Source organism: Gambusia affinis, linkage group LG21 (genome assembly GCF_019740435.1).
Source record: "Gambusia affinis linkage group LG21, SWU_Gaff_1.0, whole genome shotgun sequence".
In the NCBI taxonomy this organism is placed as follows: Eukaryota; Metazoa; Chordata; class Actinopteri; order Cyprinodontiformes; family Poeciliidae; genus Gambusia; species Gambusia affinis.
The window spans coordinates 18,939,850-18,961,781 of record NC_057888.1 but is presented as its reverse complement, the minus strand read 5'-3'; the positions used below and the strand labels follow the sequence as shown (position 1 = coordinate 18,961,781).

The window sequence follows — 21,932 nt, the reverse complement described above, 5'->3', positions numbered from 1 at the left end:
TCCTGGGTGTGATTGGTTGTTTCTAGAGAGAAGGCAGAGAAACTTGGTTTTCTTCAGAGATGATCTGTTTTATACCAAACTGTGACAACATAACAACAGTTTCTACAAATATGCAACAATTTTTTTTTAAATAAAAGTTACATACTGCTGCTTTAAAGACTAAATTAATAAGTAAAGCTAGTGAGATCTGGGCATTGGTTTGTAGGGATGCTAAAGTACGATGAAGTAAAGCTGAACATAAAAGTACTTTTTCTCACCCCACAAAAGTACTCGAGTAAATGTAACTGAGTTTTCTAACTTCATCCTCCTTTAGACTCAACTTTCTCCCTTGACCTGTCTGTTGAGTTCCCCTCAGGATGCTGTTTGGTCACTAATCTTCCCTCAACTGAGACGAAACTAAACAAAAGCTGGTTATATTTACTAATTAGATGACTAATGAAAGCAGTTGGTTGCACTAAATTTGGGGTATTTGGGGGAAAACAAATTCTTCCCCTTTCACAATTGCCTCTGGAGTTGTGTTGGTTATCAGTCAAAAAATACACAGAAATTTTGGGTTGTAGTTTTGGTTGACAAAAAATGTGGACATCTTCAATCTCACGCATTTCATAAGGCTATAATTATCTTGTTATATTTTATACTTACATTCTAAACTACCTTGGCAAATCCTTGCACCTTCTCTGCTTTGTTAGCAACTAGCACACAGTGAAGCACTCAGGTCCTCTCTGAGTGCTTCACTGTCATGAGTGCCAGGTATGGATTTAAGTGGCAAACAAATCAAACAAGCTCAAAGGTCATCTGTCAGTCACGGGCGTAAACATCGTAATACTGCACATCATTAACACAACCTTTCTCCCTTTTTGGTCAATGCTGATTAGACATTGCAATCGATGCCAAAAGCATATAGCAAAGCACAACGCTGTACCACTGCATCTGTTTAGGTAGGGAGATGTCCTACATGCACCTTTATTGACAAAATGCTCAGTAGATCAGGACTACTGCTGCTTCATCATAAAAGTCCTTTTTTTGTTTTTGTTTTTTACTTTTTTTGGAAGGACATAGTTTTTACTTGATTGCTGTTATGGCAAATATGAATGCCAAGAGAGAATAAACAGATTTACAGCACTAACAGAAAAAAATAAGCCTCTAACTCACAGACTGTGTAATGTCATTGTATGAAGGACAAGAGAGAAAAACTTTCAATTTAATCAAAAACTAAATAATAAAAAATAAAAAGCAAAACCACAGCCATACAAATGGTCCCAGCTTAATGGTTCAAACAAATTACTTTGAAATGTTAAAACCATATTTTTTCTTCTTTTTTTTAAAGGATGCCAATTGTGAATTCCACAGTGTTCACTCAGAGCCTGTTCAAAGAAACCCAAATGACATCTGCTGTACTTGTACAGGGAATTATCCTCCTGCTTGATATTCTGTCCTACAATCCTACTCATCATTGTTTCTAGTCAACGCTCTGGATGACTGAGAGGAGCAAAAACCCAAAGAGAATGGGTGAGCGAAGAAAAAGGAAAGGGAGAGAGAGACAGTTTGCACACAGACCCAAATGCCTCCAACCTGCCTTTGTTTTGGGGCCCCCGGCTCTCCTGGGAGACTTTGACGGACAGCTCTCTGTATACTGGTCTATTATGTGATTCCTATCACACAACGGGAGCCCCAGTGCTCCGCTGCTCATCGCCTTCGCATTCAGAGGGAAGAAAATACAAATTCCCCCATTTGCATACAGACACAGGTTTGCCACTCCCAACACGTCTGGGGGAGAAATTAAAATGATCAGAATAAGAAAAGAAGACAATCAAATTAAACTGAGAGGAAGTGCACCTTGAAACTCATCACGGCTGCAAACAAAACTGGCCAATGCGGTGAGCTCTTTACCTTGATTAAGGCCAAGGACAGCTAATCGGAGACAACCTATTGCTATTAAGGACTATCAAGGAGATGTGGCAAACTCTATGAATAAATAAGAAGCAGTTATTACAGTGACAGAAGCCCGTGGTATGATTAGAGTGGCTGAAACTATGCTTACCGACCATTATTCACCACAGGTCCTTGCATTCAAAGATCTGTGTACAGACAGGTTTTCCATTACACATAATTTATTCAGAGAGTTAGCGCTTTACGCTGGGCGTTAAAAGGGTAATTAGGGTAAAAATAGCTTCTAAGGTGGTAGTATAAAGGCCATGTGCTTGTATCCTGATGGAAATAAGGTGTCTTCGGGTCAGATATGCTATTAGGTCTATCCTAGTGGTGGATCATTAACCCGAAGAAGTATGTCCTCTGCAGGCTTGTACAAGCCACACAACATATGCCATTACCACCTGAACTGAAGGTTGAACGTTTATTTATTTTTTTTTTTTACTTCCAGCTGGCATCGGAAATTAGGTAATTTGAGTCTACCAACAATTCTACACAAGAGCCATGTTGGACAAAAAAAAAATCCATGGCAACCTGACTAATCTAGTAATCAAGATGTGAATGACTCGGTTTGGAATTGATAGCGAGGCAAGAAAGGAATGCTCACATTGTTTGACATGGATATAAGGGCTGGGACAACATCTTTGGAGTTGAAAACAGAGGAAGTAGTCCTAATTTTGGACTCAAGAGAGAACTGGAGACTGTGTACCAACTATTAAGGAATAACACTCATTTCCCCCTCTGAGAAAGTCCATTTATCTGACCTTGGAACCAGAGAGTTAGACAACACAGTAGAATAGATATTTACCCTAATAAGGTCAGGAGGGTTTGCTTGTCTGGTCCACATGTGTTTTGTGAAGGCTACTGACTGTGTCTTTCAAGGCTTTTTATTGGTGCTGTTGTAGTATGGAGAAGCAGAACTGCTTTTAAGGGCCACTGTATCTCGTCCTTATAGAAGTGAAGAAAGAGATTAACCCAAAAGTAAAATTCTTGATTTACAAATCCTTGTATCAACCATCACCCATTGTTGCAAAACATAGCTTGTGACTGAAAGAGCAAGATCCCTGATGTAAGCAAGTACAATAAGATTCCACTGCAGGGTGGATGGGTTTTACCTTAGGCATAGGCTTAAGAGTTTCATCAATCATGTCAAAGTAGATCCCCTTCTCCTCCGCATTGAGAGGACTAAGTTGAGATCATTTGGGTAATTGGTGTTGATTCTTTTCAAGGGAGGTCCCATTGGCAGAAGTCTCATGAAATCTCTGAAGGTGGATTGTGTGTTTTGTAACCAACTGGTTTAACTGCACTGTTGTAAGGACACTCTTGTAAAAGAGATCTTTGATCTCAAGGAGTATTATTCTGGTTAAACAAAGGTTGAAGAAGGTATCGTATATACTTTCTGGCCCAGGAGGGTCTAGGGATCCCCAGAATGCACTGGAGAAAATTGGACAGAAGGTTATACAGACAGATGGACAGAGCTAAGAATGTTTTTTTTGTAGGCGACATGATGAATTAAGACCAACTTTTCATTACAAATATCCATGTGTTAAAAACTCTTGGGCTGTCTGTGTTAATGTAATACGTTAAATTCTTCAGTATAAATAGTCTGATTATGAGGGATCAATTGTAAGAGCTGAAGAGGCCAACCGGCTAAGAATATCTACTTGCAGAAAAAGCCTCTCCACTGCCTGGCTCTCTTTGGCCTTCCATACTTCTATGAGCATTAAGTGTTTTCTTTAATGCGCAGCCAGAATGAGCACAATGGCGCTGGCATCGGTTGCCCATTCTGTACTTAATACCACAAAAGTCTCTGTCAGCAATATGAAAAGAAAGAAAAAACCTCATTTGACTATGCGGCAATTACATCAACACTCTGCGCTATGAGAGTGTAAAGGGGCCACGATCCCACATCCAACAAATAGCTATTTCTGATCTGGTTATGAAAAAAAATAGAATAAGACTGTTTTTCACCATTCTTGATTCTGGTGGGTCTTGACCTACAGACCCACCAGAACGATTGTCTGAAATAATGATGACAGTGTATCAAGCGTTAGCTGCTCGCTCCCAGTGATCCCTGTGTTGCAGTTAATCTCAACGGTTTGGGCTTAACAACCCACCGCCTTATTAGTTAGTGCACTTGATGCCACATTACCAAGCACAAGCAAAGCAAACAAAGGCCAAGTCAGAATGTGAAGAATGGATTCAATTATCCAAATGGAATAGATCTTACACCTGATGTAAAAAGCTGTCCATCATGAGGCTTACAAGTGCCTGTGATGAGATAAAGTATTAATACTGGAAGACGGCCCATCTCACATCTTTCTTTCTTTTTTTTCCCCTTCTTTGCTTAATCTTGACAGATATAAAGTAGCAGAGAGTCTGACAAGTTTAGCATATTTCAATAAAGGCAGGCCTCACAGTCATGTGATCTGTTATGCTGAATTGTGTATGGAGACTTCAAACGTGGTGGAAGTGAAGGGAGGGGGGGAAACAAAATGGGGGAAAAATTGAAAGTTGTGGATTGAATATATGAGGAGTGCTTTAAACTGTAGGACTTGCAGTGAATCTGAACAGAATCAGGGACAAATCTAAAAGATCTACAGTAGCTCGCAAAAGTATTCATACACATTGAAGTTTTTCATATTTAAAAAAATATGAAAAAATATAAATATTCATATTAGGACTTTTCATATCTACAGTGAAGTAAAGCAGGTTTTTTATTAGGGTTGTATGTGAGAGTTTAACAGCAAATGAAGTAAAGTGTATGAAATATAACATTTTTCTTGTTTATTTTTACATAAATAAAAAATGAAAGGTGTGCCATACAATGTTATCCACCTCCACCCCCATAAAAACTTTCAGAATCACCTTTTTATCATAATACAGTAGCAACTTTTGAAGTAAAACTAAGAAAAAACACTTTCTAATAAAAAAAAACTTTCTTTGTTTTACTTTTACCAGCTAAACTTTGTACATATGTTGTCTCCTTCTAACTTATATCGTCAAAATTGACTTACAATATTTAAATCTCTTGCATTTTTTAATTTCATTGTTGTCTTCTGTATTTTAATTGATTTGTTGCATATTTTGTGCTTCTTGTGTAAGTTATGATGTTTTAAATTGAATTTATTTAATGTAAAGCATTTCATAATGTGCTTAAAAGGGTGTACATCTTCATTATGTTACACGTATACAAAGGTCAGTACATTATTAATACACTTTTAGACAATGACTATCCTTTGAATAACTTTTCCCTGCTTTAATAGATGAAAGAATCAATCAATTAAGTTTTTTTGTCTAGCTAACTTTAGCAACAAGGCTGTTCAAAGTGCTTTACATCATAAAAACACAAAAATAGAAAGTCATTAAAAACAACATACATTCATCAACTGTGAAACCAGTAACAAGCAGGGCATTTTGTTGAGTGCCTTCATCAAAAATCATCCATGCAGATTATGGCTCCAAAGCACCTCTAAACGCCTAAAACGAGGACTTTTAAGTTGAGACTTATTCAAGTGCAATAAAATATTTCAGAAATTCAAAATGTGACTGTAACACACTGTTTTTTTTTTTTTTACTCTCATCTGAATTTAAAAGGAGGTTATGGTAAACTGAAGTCTGACTTTGAGAGATAGAACGAAAGCCTGGAGCTATGCAAGCCTGACAAGGGATGGCAACAATAATTCAAGAATGTGAAGCAGCTTCACCAAATAAAAACACAAATAAAACAGATGTTATGCATGTTGCATGCTAAAGAATTCCTGGCGTTAATACGGATATCTGTTAAAGTACAATTATTTGCTGCTTCGTCACATAAAGTTGTGGTAAAATACTTCAAGCGGTGGGAATACTTTTGCAAAGGACTTAAAAAGCTTTTCAAGAAAAAATGTGTTTCCTTACAAATTTTAAATGAATAGCAGAAACAGCTATCATAACACGAACGAGAACAGAAGAGTGCTGCTTTGAGTTTCTTCTTCTAGTGACACACCCGTATAATTCAACTGTAGATCAATAAGATTGGTTATAAGATGAGACAGGCACCACAGCGTGAGCAGATGACCCAGTTTCAGAAGAAAGACACCCTGCCGGCTTCGGCTAATCAAATTGACGAATAAATGGCGGCTCCAGTTTGGTACAATTATGGATCTTTTTTTTTTGATTAAATGTGTTGATAAAATATGCATTTGCGCTGAAGACAAACAGCGTCATTACGGTGAGTTATCTCAGCATCCTGTCCTTTCTGCTCTCTTCCTGTTCTCAGGAGCGACAGTCAATTACATTTTCAACACACAAAGCGCATAATGGAAACCAATTTAATGCTCCGAGTGAAACCAACCCAGTGACCTCTTATTAACATCTTCCTAAGCAGCTTTATGTTGGAAACCCGGTCCCTGAACTTGATGGAGAAACCTGCAGACTGCTGACTGATGTAATTATACACGGATCCGAGAGAATCCGCAGGGGAAAGTTCTGTGCAATTACCGTCTTCATAGTGAAAGTTCACCCAACATGAACAGTTGAGATTTAAATAAATGCTAAACGCATGGAACAGCAACCAGTTTGACACAAATCCTTTGTTTTAAGCAAAGATTGCCCTCAATAAGAGCTAGTCTCTTGAGGCTCCAATGTGTCAATTTCCGAGCATAGGGTTCTAAATAAAGAATTGTGACTTAGAAAACATAAAGATGAATAAATCATTATGGCTAAAAGTGTCAGATTCTTAGGCTAACAAGATCACCTAGTGGGAAAATGAAAAATACTGTTAGATCTGGTTACCATGTGAATGAAGGCAAGTCCAGCCAAGCTCAGTTCAACAGAATGTAGAAGCTTTATTTTCTAAACTGGTACCTTTGTAGATAACGACCGATAATTAACTACACTGAGAACGCAGCAAGCAACGCAGAGGATCCCACAAAGAACTAGAGACACAGGTGAACTTAAGTTTAGTGGGAAAAAAGCGCAATCAATCATTAACAGCTGGTGAGTGTCCGAAACATTTTAGCTACCAGGCTAAGCTACCATCTACACTCTTTGATCTGGAAGCAGTTGCAACAAGAACAGAGATGAGATATTTAACTACTCAACATGATTAAGGTTTAAAGAGAAAGCCAGAAGAAACAACAGCTGTCTTGCAAAGCTGACTGTGTTTTTTTAATTTCAATTGTTGAATCCTAGGTGCACAAAGGAGCGTTATCACATATTCTTCCTTCATGATGCTTTTAAAGTGCTATAACCATCACAGTTCTCAAGAAACTCAAGCACCAATGACGACATCCAACCCCCAAGACTTTCCATATTGTCGGGACTGTTGGTTTTACTATTTTTTTTTTACTTTTTTTGTTATAATCAAAATATTGTGATTAATCATTAAGTCCGTATTGCCCATTTTTACTGGCATTTTCTCCATTATTTATAAATAGTCTGGTCTTTTTTAAGCAAAATGGTCTACTGATGCTGCTCTATCAAGTCTGTGTACTCCAAAGCACTTAACACTAAAAACATACAGTATATATATTTTTTAAATTATCCTAATCAACTGCAAATTTTTTTGAATCTATGTATGCTGTTTTCATAACTATACACTATTGTTTTATCTTATGTTGTGATTTCGGAAACCCACTGGGAATGTAAAGGTAAAATGTGTTGCATCAGTCAAGCAAAAGCTGAAAGCGTTGTTGGCGGTGCCTTAAAACTTACCAAGATCCATGCTTTTGGACTTGCGGTTCTTGATGATGTCCAGATGAGCCGGGCTGTCGTACTGCTTGGTGCGCTTCTCTGACATACTCTGGCGGGCGAAGCCCTCCCTCTGGAAGGAAGCATCGGGTTCTGCGTCCGGACTCAGAGAGCTGTGGCCCATCGGGATAAAAAAAAGGAGGAAACAGAGAGGCAGATTAAACATGATGCTAACGCAGTTTACTTGATTGCAGGATAGACATCTTTAAATTTTCATCGTGTCCATCACGTTTCGCAGCCGTTATTGCGGCCTCTCCTGCGTTACGACCGAGGAATAAAACTGACCTATTAATATTTACACAATCAAAAACCTCAGCTCAGGCACCATCAGATAATGAATATCGACATCCAATGCTCACACTTGCATATATATGTATACACATTGTTTAATCTTTCATTTCAATGACTCTTTTTAATGAAGGACACCTCCACCTCTGGCTACGTTTGGAATAATTAGAAAAGAGGAGGCTGTGTGCTACCCCAGAGAGGTGAGAGAGCTCCAGGGTCAGGGCCACTCAATTCCCATCCAACCCCCACCACCACCTCCACCCTCTAAACGTGTGTGTCTGGAGCATGACGGAACCCAACCCGTTTCAGAGAACTCCCTTTAAGATCTGCAGTATCTCTGTCTGGATCTTAATTAAAATAAAATCAAAAGGGAGTTTTAAAGAAAGGAGGTAGAGAGGGAAGGAGTGTTGTACTTTCTGCATAAAGAAATGATGTTGCCATTTACTCAGAGACAAAATAATTGATAACAAATTATGTATGTGCTTTAGATGACTATTGCTGTGCTTTCGATTCTATCAGTGATAACATGCAGAACCTGTCGGAGGTTTACATACATTCATTCAGTCAATTATGCATTTTCAACTAGTAGGACATGAGAGGTATAATTATAAAGCACACACTTTCAATTATTCTGTAAAAGAAATATTGGGTGTAATGTTTGAATTCCCTGAATGCTTTAAATTGAAAACAGGGTCAACATTACGCATGTTTGCCTAAATATACACATAAAACCCCACTATTGTGGTCACTTTGCAGAAAAATCATACTTATTTTGAAGTGCGTTTTAATTCTGACTGGATATTTTACCACTACTCATTATCAGAATATGAAAAGCTTATTTAAAACTGTTAGTTTCCTGGCACAGGCCAAGGTTTTTCCACAGGGTTGAGTTCAGGGTAATTCAACAGCTTAATGTTTGCCAACTTATGATGTGTTATGATGTGTGTTGTGGGATCATTATCCTGTTAGAGACATCAGTTGTGACCAAGTTTCAGCCATCCAACTGCAGTTTGTCTTTATTCCACAGGCTTTGTGAAAAGGAGGCATGAGCCGGTCCATGAGGGAAGTTGCAAAATTTACAAGGTGCCGGTTTTGGGGAAAGGTGTTTCTGTTTAGGTCAGCACCCTCTCGATCGATGCTGATTTCCAACTCGCATAACTGTTTCAGAGCCTTTTGGTTCATAATCAGCTCCAGCCTCAGTGATTCCTGGATTTTGGATTTTTTTTGTAAACATCCCCACCAATTTTCTTTCATCTGAGGGGGCCAGTTGAAGTCAGATGGTTGGAACTTAGACAAAAGTCATAAAACCCAGTTGGCATGCCCAACAGGAAAATGTTGCCAAACATTTCAAAGCCGGTTTTGGAATATAATATATAAGCAGGCTATCATTAGGAGTCTGGAATGTTCCTACAACCTCAATTCTATGGAGGATATAAGAACTACTTTTATAAAACCAAGTGTGTGCACTTAATGCATTTTACACTTGAGTTACATTCACCAATGGCAATTTATGGTTAAGTTGCCTTGCTTAGAAGCATATCAACATAAGGAAGCTGGAATTGAACCAACAGCTTTCGGACAGTGAGATGACTACTCTTTCCAACTAAGCCACAGTTGCAATGACAACTGTTTTGATCATGCTCAGGGATACAAAATTGTGCAGGGTTTTGCCAGACAACTGACCAAATATTACTGGTTAAGCATGTATGTATGACTTAAACCTGTGTCAATCAGAATATGACTTTTAATTATTACAACATTGGCTTTGTGGTGTGTAGTTCCTCGGACGTCCTATGTGTTCATGTATGTATATGTATGTATGTATGTATACAGTATGGTAAACATAATATCCCGTCCTTGTGCTTTCACCCATTTCAAAGACACTCTTTAACCTGTCTTTGCTATCTCTTTCACAGGTGAATGTCTGTTCTACAAGTCAGGGTGGTCAGGAACAACTCAGCTCTGCCGGCGAAGCGCACGGGGCAGCGGAGAAGCATTAAGTATAAATACAGGGGGATAGAGAGGTTGTTGCGTTGCATGAAACAGCAATACCAAGACGTGCCGACAGCATAGACATTTATATTCATCTCCTTGGCAACTACCAGTAAGCGTAACTGCATCACACGGTCTTTAATCATCTATCTGAGGACTTGTTCCTCCTGTTCTGGTCTTACAGCTTTCAACCCCGTGGTCAGCTTTCCGCCCAGCTGCAGACGGTCACGTCAATCAATAGAAATGAACATTTACTGCATCACTCAAGAAATGCATCATGAAGAAGGGAAAAACATATAAGCCACAATTTGACAGTGAGTCACAGGATGAACAAAAGTGACAAAAGAAATGTTACTTATAGTTTGGAAAATACGGTAAGTCTAAAATGTCTTGTGAAGGTGTAAAATATTAGAAATGTGTTTTTGAAGTAAATCCTCTTAGAGCAGCCTTTGTTCTGAGCTTTTTTCCACTTCAGAACTGATGGCACTTGTTTGCATTTAAATCATTCTTTTTAAGGATGTCAACCCTATTTAACAAAATACCTGCCTTGTGTGTAACAGAGGGACTGGTGTCAACTTGTCACTTCGCCATCGACCATACCTGACAATTCTAACTAAGATCAGACCGCCTCGCAGGGCCAACTCCAGATGACACAGGAAGAGAGTGAGGCGGAGCGGGGAGAAGGGAATGACAGCACAGATGTATTATTCATTTATTCATCATCTTTCGCTTTTTTCTCCTGTCATCATTCCAGGGGCTCACAAAATCAGCTTGCCCTCTATTTTCCTACTTCCACAAATGTCATTTGTCAGAGCATGACTGAGACAGCGCCGGCTAGAAAGGGACACATTTTCACCCCGCAGTTAGGATTAATTCACTCTTACTCCAGTTGTTTTACCGGAACAATCGAACACGCGCAAAGGACGAGGACAAAATAAGAGGCCCGCAGACGCACTGTTGCTCAGTGGAAGAGACTTGATGAATGTGTGACCATTTGGGGGAGTAATTATGCAGACAAATGGTCAGCATCCAGTGTGTCTGGGTGAAACTGGTGAGAAATATGTGGGCAGAAGGAGTGAAGTTCAGCGAGAGAGCTCTGGAGTGGTGTCAATTCGCTTAGTGGGGAATCAAATTTAAGCTGGCAACTGTTTTAGCACCGCTTTTTGATTGAATATGAAACACACAGAGGAATGACTAAATGCACAGCGTGAGAGCCTACAACAACCTGATGAGAACAAAGGCAATTGCATTATCAGAACCACCAGCTGTCTCGGCCCCCACTGATTGTTTTTGGCGTTGTGGTGCCAATTCCCCTAAACAGCTTTGATCAGAAGATGCTTAAATCTTTAAGGGGTGGGAAGTATTATGCAAAAATCGACTTTTTTTGAGCTTGAAATCTTAATGATCTCTTTCCCTCATCCAACACATAAATGGAGTGTTGCTTCCACTCTTTCATGCATGTTTCAGGAATCCTTGAACCTCCCCTGGCAACCATGCAGGGGTGACTAAATGACTGTTCATACAATACGTCACCAATTTACCCAGTTCCACCAGACTAGCGGCAGCAACAATTAGCAAACACCTGGTAGAACTCATCATGCAAACTACAACGCCTCAATGGGGAACTATTGTGAGAGCCAACTGAAGGGGGCGTGTCCAGAGAGGCAGGAGGCTCTTAAAGAGACAGAGGTAAATTTCACGTTGCCAGATACGGATATGATGCAAAGTCAAATTTCTTTTTAACATGTTTTGGATCTGTACAGCTGTTTTTTATTTTTATTTTTTATAACAACTGAAGGTAGCACAGTTATTTGTTTGTGCTATGAAATAGCACTATGTGACTGGAAAATACAGAATACCCCTTTTTAAATAGTACAGTGAATTGTAAAAGAAATATTTTCTACATACTGTAAGTAAAGCCCTTCACTCCGACACATTCAACACTCTACTTGGTTTACTTTTAGAACAAACATGTCTCTGACCTTTAAGCAGTCCAACATTTGCAGACACAGTACAGTAATTTACTGCAGACTATATATTTCCCTATAGAAATGGCTTTTTGTAAATAGATTAATTAGTTAAGTAGACTTAGAATATGTTTGCCACAACCCTGAAACATGTGTCCTATTATACCCTGAGAACAATTTTAAAAAATCTATTGGGGGGGAAAATAAAAACCAACAACAAGACCTTGACCATATAGATAATTCTCACAAGTTACATAATTTAAATACTCCCACAGTGTCTTTGGATGGTTGGTCCCCCACACGCCTCTAGACCATTTTTAATAGTCTGCCAAATCGAATCACACATTTTCCCAATTTCTCCTTCCATAAGCAGATTTTAAAAGCATTTTTTGCCAATTCTTAGCAGATGGTTTCCTCTCCATTTAAATTTCACCCATCATCTAAAATTAACCAAAGCTGAGTATTGCTCATAGGCAAAACCACAACTTCAACTTGCATTTTGCATTAGTGTTCCCATCTCTGCCTTCCTCGCAGGAAACGAAAATGTGTCAAACTGCACACTGGCCTTGTCGCAAAGTGGCGCTTGCTAAAAGGTCTCTGCACTGACAATCACCTTATAGTGACTTCACCTATAATTAGCTTATGTGCAAAATAAGAACTTGAAATAGATGCATAGAAAATCCATCTTATTGTGGGTTTTCTATGCATAAAAGGTAAAAGTCCTGAAAAAATATTTACACACGTCGAAGCCAGAATAGAAGAGAAAGCAGAGAAATGTTCTCCAGAGGTTTGAGTGCTCTGATTCAGCTGACTGGATGGCTGAGCTGCTGATCGCTGGGCTGCCTTCAGTGCATAAGGCATTACATGTGAAGTTGCTACAGACGTGCACCAGACGACAATCAGAAAAAAACACTTTTCGTTCACCTTCAGGAAACGGTGAAAAAAGAAAATCAAATAAATCTATTAATACTTTGTATATTTGTTGTTATTTTTATTTGTTTTGATTTTGTATGCATTTGTTTTGTTCGATGTTTCCATTGATTATATAATTGTGCAATTTGACATTTTGACAAATTTGCTGAATGGAAAAAACGCCAAATAAAAACAAAAAAACAAAAAAAAAAACACTGGAGCAAATCACAAAGATGGTGATAGGAAGAGGTCGGAGGATGATGTTTTTAAATGACTTACTGTGTCAACAAACTCATTCACGTACGTTTTTAATTGCGCTTCTTTCTTACTTGACGGAATCGCCACAATTGTGTTTTTTCGACATTAGCGGAATATTGACAAAGTTTTGTACACATTTGTAATGGAAACAGCTTTTGTGGCCTGGAAAAGGACTAAGGACCCCTTCCATTGATCCAATGACTTTGGAGACGAGTGTAAGCAGAAACCCAAACCTCTTTGCTACCCTGAACGTATAAAGGAGCAAAGACGATATTAGATGGGGATTAGAGATGTCTGCATGTCATCCAAGTTGCAAGAAAGCAGGAGAAAGACTTAAGTTGACAACAGAAAGGATAGACTGAGTACAGCAAAGTTGCTCTATTATCCTATTAAGATTCCAACTTCTGTCAAAGGTTTGCAGAGGACACACACCAAGCAAACTGTTGTCGTAATGCTAGCTTTGCTAACAGCTGTAAAATAAAAAAAACAACTATTCACTAACACTAGATACTCCCAACTAATTCTATCTCTTGTCTCTTGTTTTTAATGTCAGAAATGCTGCAAATCTAATTTCACTTCTTCTTATGCCGCAGTTCCTAAAGAGAAACCAGCGTAGCCAGAAATCACTTGCCGGAAAAAATCCTTAGCAAACAGGTTGCATTATCACAAATATTGAAATTCAGCTGCAGCACAATCAAAGAGGCACAGCGTGCCACATGTCGCCGCCACACCCCGAGCATTGTGCAGCGAGCTGGAGATAAACACAGGGAGGGGGACTGAAGGAATGAGAACATTCATGACATGTTTTTAGCAGCGGCGTCCCAGTGAAACATACTCAGTATGCACACAGCTACAGGGCACTTGTGGCATTTCTGGAAAAAAAAATAAAAATAAAAAAATGGATGTGTGGAAATGTGTGTTACCTGACAAATACAGTCACGCCCAACCTACATGAACTTTTCAGATCAAATAGCGCGTGTGTGTGGGTGGGTGTGCACTGCGGGCCTTTTTTGCATTTCTATGTCATTATGTTGATAACTTGATGAGAAAAGCATGAGCTTAATGGAGCACTAGGGGATTTTAGTTACCCTGCTGATTATAGAGACTATTAGGGAGTCAACCCAAGTAGGCAGTCTGCCTGCAAAGTTTGTTTGCCCGGGTCTGTGTGGACCTTTTTTCCACTTTATATGTTAATTTGTGAAATTGTTTACCAGCCAATGTGTATCTAAACACTCGCGAGACAGAGCACGTCTGTGTGTTTGTGGGTGGGGGTGTGTGTGGGGGGGGGGGAAATAAATAAATAAATAAATGTCTGTCTGTATGTTTGACTGGAATCCTTTTCCATTCTGGCTGGTTGACAGCCTGTGTCAGGGCTGCCTGCGAAATGATGTCTCCACCTGTGACATCTCATGGAGACCGAGGAGGACACAGTCTAGTTCACTCTCCTTCTCTCTCTCACACCGTCTCTCTGGTTGTCCGATTCGCCGCTCTCTTTACTTAATAGGAGCTGACACCCGCCTCAGCCGCGTCCAGGAGAAAGATCCAGACCGCACTAACCGCTGCTGCAGAGCTCCCACTGGTTTTCTATTGTTTTTGTAAGGATTTTATGATAATCTCTTCCCTTTTTTTTTTTTTTTTTAAACGATTTGCTTATATTCGGGTTTTGGTAAGGTCCGAAGCCTGAATATATTTGGCGATTGATATAAATCAGTAAACATAAATAATGAAACAAGACAGGCTGGCTGCCCTTTGACGGGCAATGAAAGCCTCTCAAAACCTTACCGAGGATTTTTGGTCTCTTTTCTTTTTTGTGTAAATATCTTAGCACACTGGAAATAAGACAAAAGTAACTCTCGACTAACATTTCAACAAGACATGGGAGCTTTTTCTTAGTCAGTAATTCCTTAATATTCAGTAAAAGTAATAGTTCCACTGGCAGATTACTTTCATACCACACTTCTCAAGTTTTAGTCATGAAAAGGAGAGAAACGGTAAAAACAATAACTGTAGATAGTTGGGGAAACCTATTTTCGGAGCGTTATATTAAAATTATGATTATCTTTTACACCTCCAAAACTACGTGTGCCAGAAAACTAACAACTAAAAACACAAATACAAGTCCTTGAGTTCTAGACTATAATACGGTCTTTAAAAGTTAATGATTCATCAGAACTTTGCTGTTGGCACAAAGTTTGTTGTGTTCAGCATCAAAACTGGGAGCAGCTTAAGAAAAGAACAAAGATCACTCTGAGTTCACAGACGAAAGAGAGTCTGAATTTCTGAGAAGACAGACGCTTTCATTCCTCCCTCAATCAAAGCCAGGATGCTGCAGAGCTCCTTTTGTCTCCGAAACGTCTCCTAAGCACACACTCACTCATATTTTGTCACAGATAAGCTGAAAAGTCGCTTTTTATTTTATTATTCTTTATAGACAAAGTAGGTAGCGTTTCAGTACAAATCACATAATGCAGCGACTTTCGTGAAAGGAAAACGTGAACGGGCGACGGAGCCGAGACTTCAGGCCGTAGATTTAATACAGTTCGCTGCACACCTGACGGGATTGACCCTCTGAGTTCCCTCGACTCAAATGTTTTTCCTACATCTTGATTTAGGATTTAGGACATTTAGACAGCTCGGGTCTGAGCGCAGCGAGAAAACACACACGCCCTTATGAAAGCACAACTGCACTCCATCAACTCCTGAGACAAAAACCAGGTGGAGAAAAGAAGCATTCCTATTTTTCCTGTTTCACTCGACTAAATCTGCCATAAATACGAAAAGTCATCCGGTTCCAATTAGCAAATCCTTTTATCTCTTTGTTTATTCCCATTATTTGGACACTATATCTACTGGTGTGCTGTATGTGTCTTGCTTAATATCACTTCGACATGGTTCTTCCTGTTTGGCTTTCCATTAAAGCTCACGGAGGAGCAGGAGGAGGAGGGAGACGCAGCCGAGGAAATTAATGTGGAGGGTCGGAACCCGGTGTTGAGCAACCTTTAGTGCTGATATGCAAAGTAATAATTTAAAGCCTTTATTTATCCACTGAAACCCAGGAGATAGCACATGCTGGATTCCATCACCATCCTGCTCTGCATCAGCTTCACAAACTCCTCTACACCCAGGCAGCAACGGAGCTCAGACTTTTAGACTAAAGCATGGAGACTCTTTGACTTTTAAAGCTAGTTTGAAGAGAAAGACACTGCTCCTAACATTTATTGCACAAAAAGGACTGGTAAAAGTTCACATTCTAACTTTATCCGTTTCCTATAAAACTGACTCATTCAACAGCGCTTCACGGGATAGGCTACATGGGATTAGCGAAGGACATTGAGAAAATATAGCTTGTTTTCCTGTAAGTCTCTTCAAAAGGTCCGTCCCGTCACAGAGGTTGTGTCACAGGCTAAGAACCGATGATGAGGATGAACCAAAGAGAAATCTGGAGAAGAGACAATTAAAGTAAAGCAGAGATCAAAACACGATGAAAGAAAAGAAAGTAAAGCGGTGCCAGAAGTCTTCCAGTGTTTTTACATTACAAGGAAAAACTTCAACATATTTGATTATGTGCTAAACTAATACCACTTATATTTGAGAATATTCATACATTAATAAAAATCTAGCTTGGGAAGTGGAAATAGCTAGACTGGCATATGCAAAACAACCAATACAGGAGAGTCATTTATTTGATTGGCTGTAACCATCAAGATTGGAGATACAGAAGATTGTGATTGTTAGCTTCTGCGGTAGTGCTAAGACGGTGCGCATTAAAGCATGTTAAGGTATATTTGATGTTTCAACTGTTAAAAATAGGCAGCTTCAATGTTTCTATGGAGGTTCTTATGGAGGTTCTGTATTTTTTTTAGAGATAAAGGTGGCTGAATACAAATGTATACCACGCTTTTCTAATTTTTTTATTTCTAATAGACTGTGAAATCATGCATCATTCTTCCTCGACTTTACAATCAGGCAATGCTTCGAGTTGGTCCACCATGAAATCCCAATTACATACATTCAGGTTTGTGGTTGCCCAAACCTCATTGGGTGTGCATACGTTTTCCAAGGCGTTGTATCTGCAACATGATGGACAAAAGGAATTAGAGGTAGGAGATGGAAAATACTAATTTGTCCAATTGTAGGGACAGTAAGGAGGACAAGAGGGAGAGTCTAAAAACACACTGATTTAACAAGCCGTCCAGCCACTCTTGCGTATGCAGAGCATGTTCATAGCTGTGGCCTTGGCCAGGTTCTCCCGTGAGGACAGAAGGCTGGATAATAATAGAGGGCAAAGGTGAGAGTCTCCCAGCTCTGCACAATACATATTCAATCTACACAGACCCTTGACTTCAACTATAGCAAGAGCTTAATTAAAAAGCAACAGTTCCAGTACACTGGACTCTGGCTGACCCGCAGCCCCCCTCCCCCTGGATGTTTTTTTTTTTTTTTTTTTTTTTTTTCCAATGAGATGTTGGAAGAAAAATGAGAAACGGTATAAGTAAGTCAGAAAGACGATGCACTCTTACTGTTTGCAGCCAGCTGTTAGCTGGTGAGTAAAAGCCAATGTGTGCCTGATGTGTGTCTGTGACTTCAAAACATGAATTATTCAGAATAACCCCAGGCTCCGGTATGTGGTAAAACTCCAGCCCCGTGCGCATCAACACACCGTGGTTGTGTGTGGGTAGCACGGGTCTGCGTGTGTGTGTGCGCGCGCGTGTGTGCGTGTGTAGCCGGGGCGTGAGGAAGTCTGAGTGCATTTCAGACATATGCTGTAGACCTAATCCACTATGACAAACCTCTGACATCATGAACAGCAGGCATGCTGAGCAAATCCACTCATCCATAATAAATGAGTCAGAGGAAGAGAGGAACAGAGGGAGAGACTTTAGGGAGAGGAAAACTTTGAATTGTGGAGAAAAAAAAAATGACTCAGCAAGTCTATCTTTGGTGTAAGGTCTAAGATTGTTACGTAAAAAAAAAAATACACAGCTTAATATATATATATAAATATATATATATATATATATATATATATATATATATATATATATATATATATATATATATATATATATATATATATATATACACATATTAAAGCACTAAGGTGGATGCCTGTGCTACCTTAGCACTGTTGAACTGCTAAAATGTCTGCCTTTTTTTTAACAAGCATGGTGCAAAAAGGGTTCCTCAGCTTAAGCCGTCCATTCCCAACAGAGACTTCGTGTTCTGACAAGGTTGATGAGCCTTGGCTTCATTTTATTACGAGGGTGCTGCAGCCAGGCCTGTGGTCCGCACGCCGAGTCGGTCACTAAAATCCCATGGGTGGTTGGAGTTGAGGAGGTGGAGGAACTTTGAGCCCCAGAGAGTCTTTTTACTCACAATTTGACTTCTACTGCTAATCAATTATTGAACAAACACCCTTACACAGCACACACACCAACAAAAGTTTATACTAAAAGCCAGACAGACATTTGAGTTCATATAGAACCTTAATGCAACATGAAATCACAATCCTGTAGTTCTCTCTTTTGGTTGCTATGCAGTCGTTTGGTTGACCTGCTCCAAGTCAGGCCATAAATTACACTGGACAACACAGTGCCTTGTCCTATAGTGTGACACTGTTCACATTTTGACATGGTACAACTAACTTCAAATTATTTAGTTTAGATTTTATGTGACAGATCAACACCAAGTGAATCATTTTGACATGTAAAGAAATTTTACATTTTAAAATGTAAAATTATAAAATGCCCCCCTTCCGTCAACACTTACATAAAATCACCTTTTTGCAGTAATTATAGTTACTTTGGTTTATATCTCTACTGGCTAAAAACTCATATGCACTCTATTTATTAACTACTTAGCATAAAAGGTAATGCCATAGTTTACATAATACTGTTTTTAGTTTTCAACTTTCTAGTGTATGTGCAATATCATGTAGGGCTGTCCAAAGTGTGGCCCTGGGGCCATCTGTGGCCCATAGAGTGATTATGTTCGGCCCCTGACCACACCATAGTAAGTTTTGGCCAACAATTGATAACCCAAAAAATGTTGAAATTTTTCTCTTAAAGTCCTTTGTATGTGTCATTAAAAAGTTTTTTTTGTTTTTTTTTGAGCAAGTAGAAAAAAAAAAAAAAAAACACAAAAAAAAACAAGCTTTTAGCATTTTTTATTTAATGAGTTTTTTGGCCGGCCAGTTATTTAAATTTGCCAGTTTTAACAATCAGGGCAAAACGTTCGGACACCAGTAATGAAGTGAAACGGTTGTTTTATTTTATTTCATTGGGTTGTCTTTAGCATCATGGTCTACTATAATTTATTTTTTACGGTTTTATTGGCTCTAAAATGTAATAAGAGAAGGGGAAGACGTGGCAAAGGTTGCCAGGCTGGGAATCGAACCTGCGACGGCCTCCTTATGTGAGTTGTGCTTAACCCCAGCGCCACCACAGCACACCCTACCACTGTATTTCACTTAAAATTTGGTAAAATATGATAAGGCTTAGAGTTATGAATATGTTGTGATGGTAAAATGAAGAGGCAATACTTCACAGCAGCTACCTTTTTAGTTAAAAATCTTAAAACAACCACCATCCTGCTTCTCTCCACCAAGGGTTACCTAGAGTTCAATGATACATGAAAAATTCAGCCAGTTCTAAAGAACAACTTGCAACCTACCATTCATTATGATTGGGCATCTCACGTATCCAGGCGACCGGGTTTTCGCCCACCAAGCCCATTTCGTCGTGGGAACTGGAGGACGACTGGTCAGACAGGTGGGCAGGAAACAGGGACGGCCTATCGTCCTCAATCATCACCGTGTCGTCTTGTGGCATGTTCACAGTTGGAGAGAGCTGGTAGAGGCCTGCAAAAGAAACACAGCGGCTAAGCGGGGAGGCATTTACTTAAGTTCCTTCGAAAGTATGACTTTCAAACTTTTAAAACGCCATCAATATTCAATTCCATGCAGTCAGGGAGGCCTGATAGCACAATATCTGACAAATATGTGATCATACCGAAGCAACTTCAGACTCCGCTTCCTTCAAAGACGCTGTGTGATAAACATAATAATATCTTGCTTCACAAATTGCTAAGATAAAGCATCCAGCCAACAGATAACTTCAGACAAGGACAGCAACACTGTGTGACTGCACAATGAACATTTCCTATAAGCCTGTTTCAAGGACACTGGCGTTAAAAAAGGTTAAAACGAGTGCTAATCAGGGGAACGCTGGCAATGCGAAGCCCACAGGAAACTAGGAATCTGGAACATATTTCTAAAACAAGCAGATTGTTTATCAGAAAATAATTTTGATTCTCAAGAAAGGCAAAGACACCCACAGAAACCGGTCTGAAACAGAAACATTCTGTCTTTTTCTGACCACTAAACACACCATATTGGTAAAACAATTTATCGCAACATTATATAGCAATAAAGTTGTGTGGCACATGGTGTCAAAAATTTTATGAGATACACATGATTAGAAGTGAAAATATTTAACCCTTTGTTCTACGTATATCAAGTATTAAATTGTTGGCAGCCATCTTGGCCTTAGAGGTTGAAGTTGGAGAGAACCACCTAATTTTCCGGTGAGAAATTCTTATGTCATTTCCCTCCCCTAAGATTAAGATCTGAACATTTGACTTCATGACACAAATGCATTGCATGTTAATCTGCATCTAATCTGAAGCCTAAGAAACAACAACCAGAACGATAACACAAAACGTCCCGTACTGGCTGGTAAATGACTAAAAACAACAAAAGTTAAGTAAAAAAAAAAGAGAGAGAGAGAGAGAGAGATCTGCAGGACGTTGGATGGCTCAGTTGGTAGAGCTAGAAGGCGAGCTAGCAGAAGCTACAGTCCTCAACATTTCCCACTCTTGTGCCATTTTGTACATGTCTTCTTTCTCTCTGCCTTTTTTCATGTCACATTGCAGTTCAATAAAGCCACTAGAGCCGGATTAATGCTAAAACAACGTGAACTGTCTTCATTCCACGGAAATATACATGAAGAACTTTTTTTTTTCTTTTTTTGCAATGCTAGCTGTGCTAACTAGGCTAATTTCAGATGCATACTTCTGAAAAGACTTTCTTTTCCATTGTACCACAGCAACATGATGTCACCTCTATAAATTATTAATGACTCCTTACCGCGGAAAAAAAAAATAGACAAAAAAAAAAAAGAATGTCGCTTTCATGTAGTCATTTCAGTTCTTCAAATCAAATCGGAATTAGCTCAAATTGATCCTGACAGGTCAAAATTTTCCCAACGACAAAGACTGGAAAGTGGCAACAAATTACTCTTGGGTATATCTCTGAGGAATACAAACGTTCTGGGTTGTTTTTCATCCCTCTCTGTCTCATAACCCTGTTAACGAGCTGACCGATATGAAGACAAACAAATTCTGTTTGTATTCAACTACACCTGCCAAATGGCAGCCAGCGACTGACAACCACAAAAAGGACATTATGAGTTATAAGGGAAGCTTAAAAGACCTGCCATCCAGAATCTAGTCTACTATTCCTCCGGACTAAACTTTTTTGACACAAGTCGCTTCAGCCATTGTCAAGGACAAACGCCGAGGAGAGCCTCCCTGATCTGTATTCTGTCCCTCCCGACCGTCCCTGCTGAGGACATCCACAATTGCTCCTTTGCTGCTCCTCAGGAATCAAAGTCAATGGGGAATGTTCTGGCACTCGGCACCAAGGGCAGCGGAGGAGCCGCTCGGCTTCATGAGAAGCGGAATTACAAAGCTGGGTGGGACAATTCACTCAGGCTGTGACACACGCATCAGCTCAAAGTCAAGACCCATTACCAGATCACCTGCTCGCCATTAAAGGGAAGGCTTTTCAGAACT

General features: G+C 39.4%; 1 protein-coding gene across 1 annotated transcript in view; it reads right to left on the bottom strand.

The window, feature by feature from the left end:
- Positions 1–21,932, bottom strand: part of LOC122824643 (partitioning defective 3 homolog) — a 370,755-nt gene that overhangs the window by 138,676 nt on the left and 210,147 nt on the right. The window contains exons 16-17 of the mRNA XM_044105505.1: positions 19,752–19,938; positions 7,627–7,775 (exon numbers count right to left, since the gene is read on the bottom strand). Coding sequence (XP_043961440.1) covers positions 7,627–7,775; positions 19,752–19,938 — 336 coding nt within the window. The remainder of the gene's footprint in view (positions 1–7,626; positions 7,776–19,751; positions 19,939–21,932) is intronic.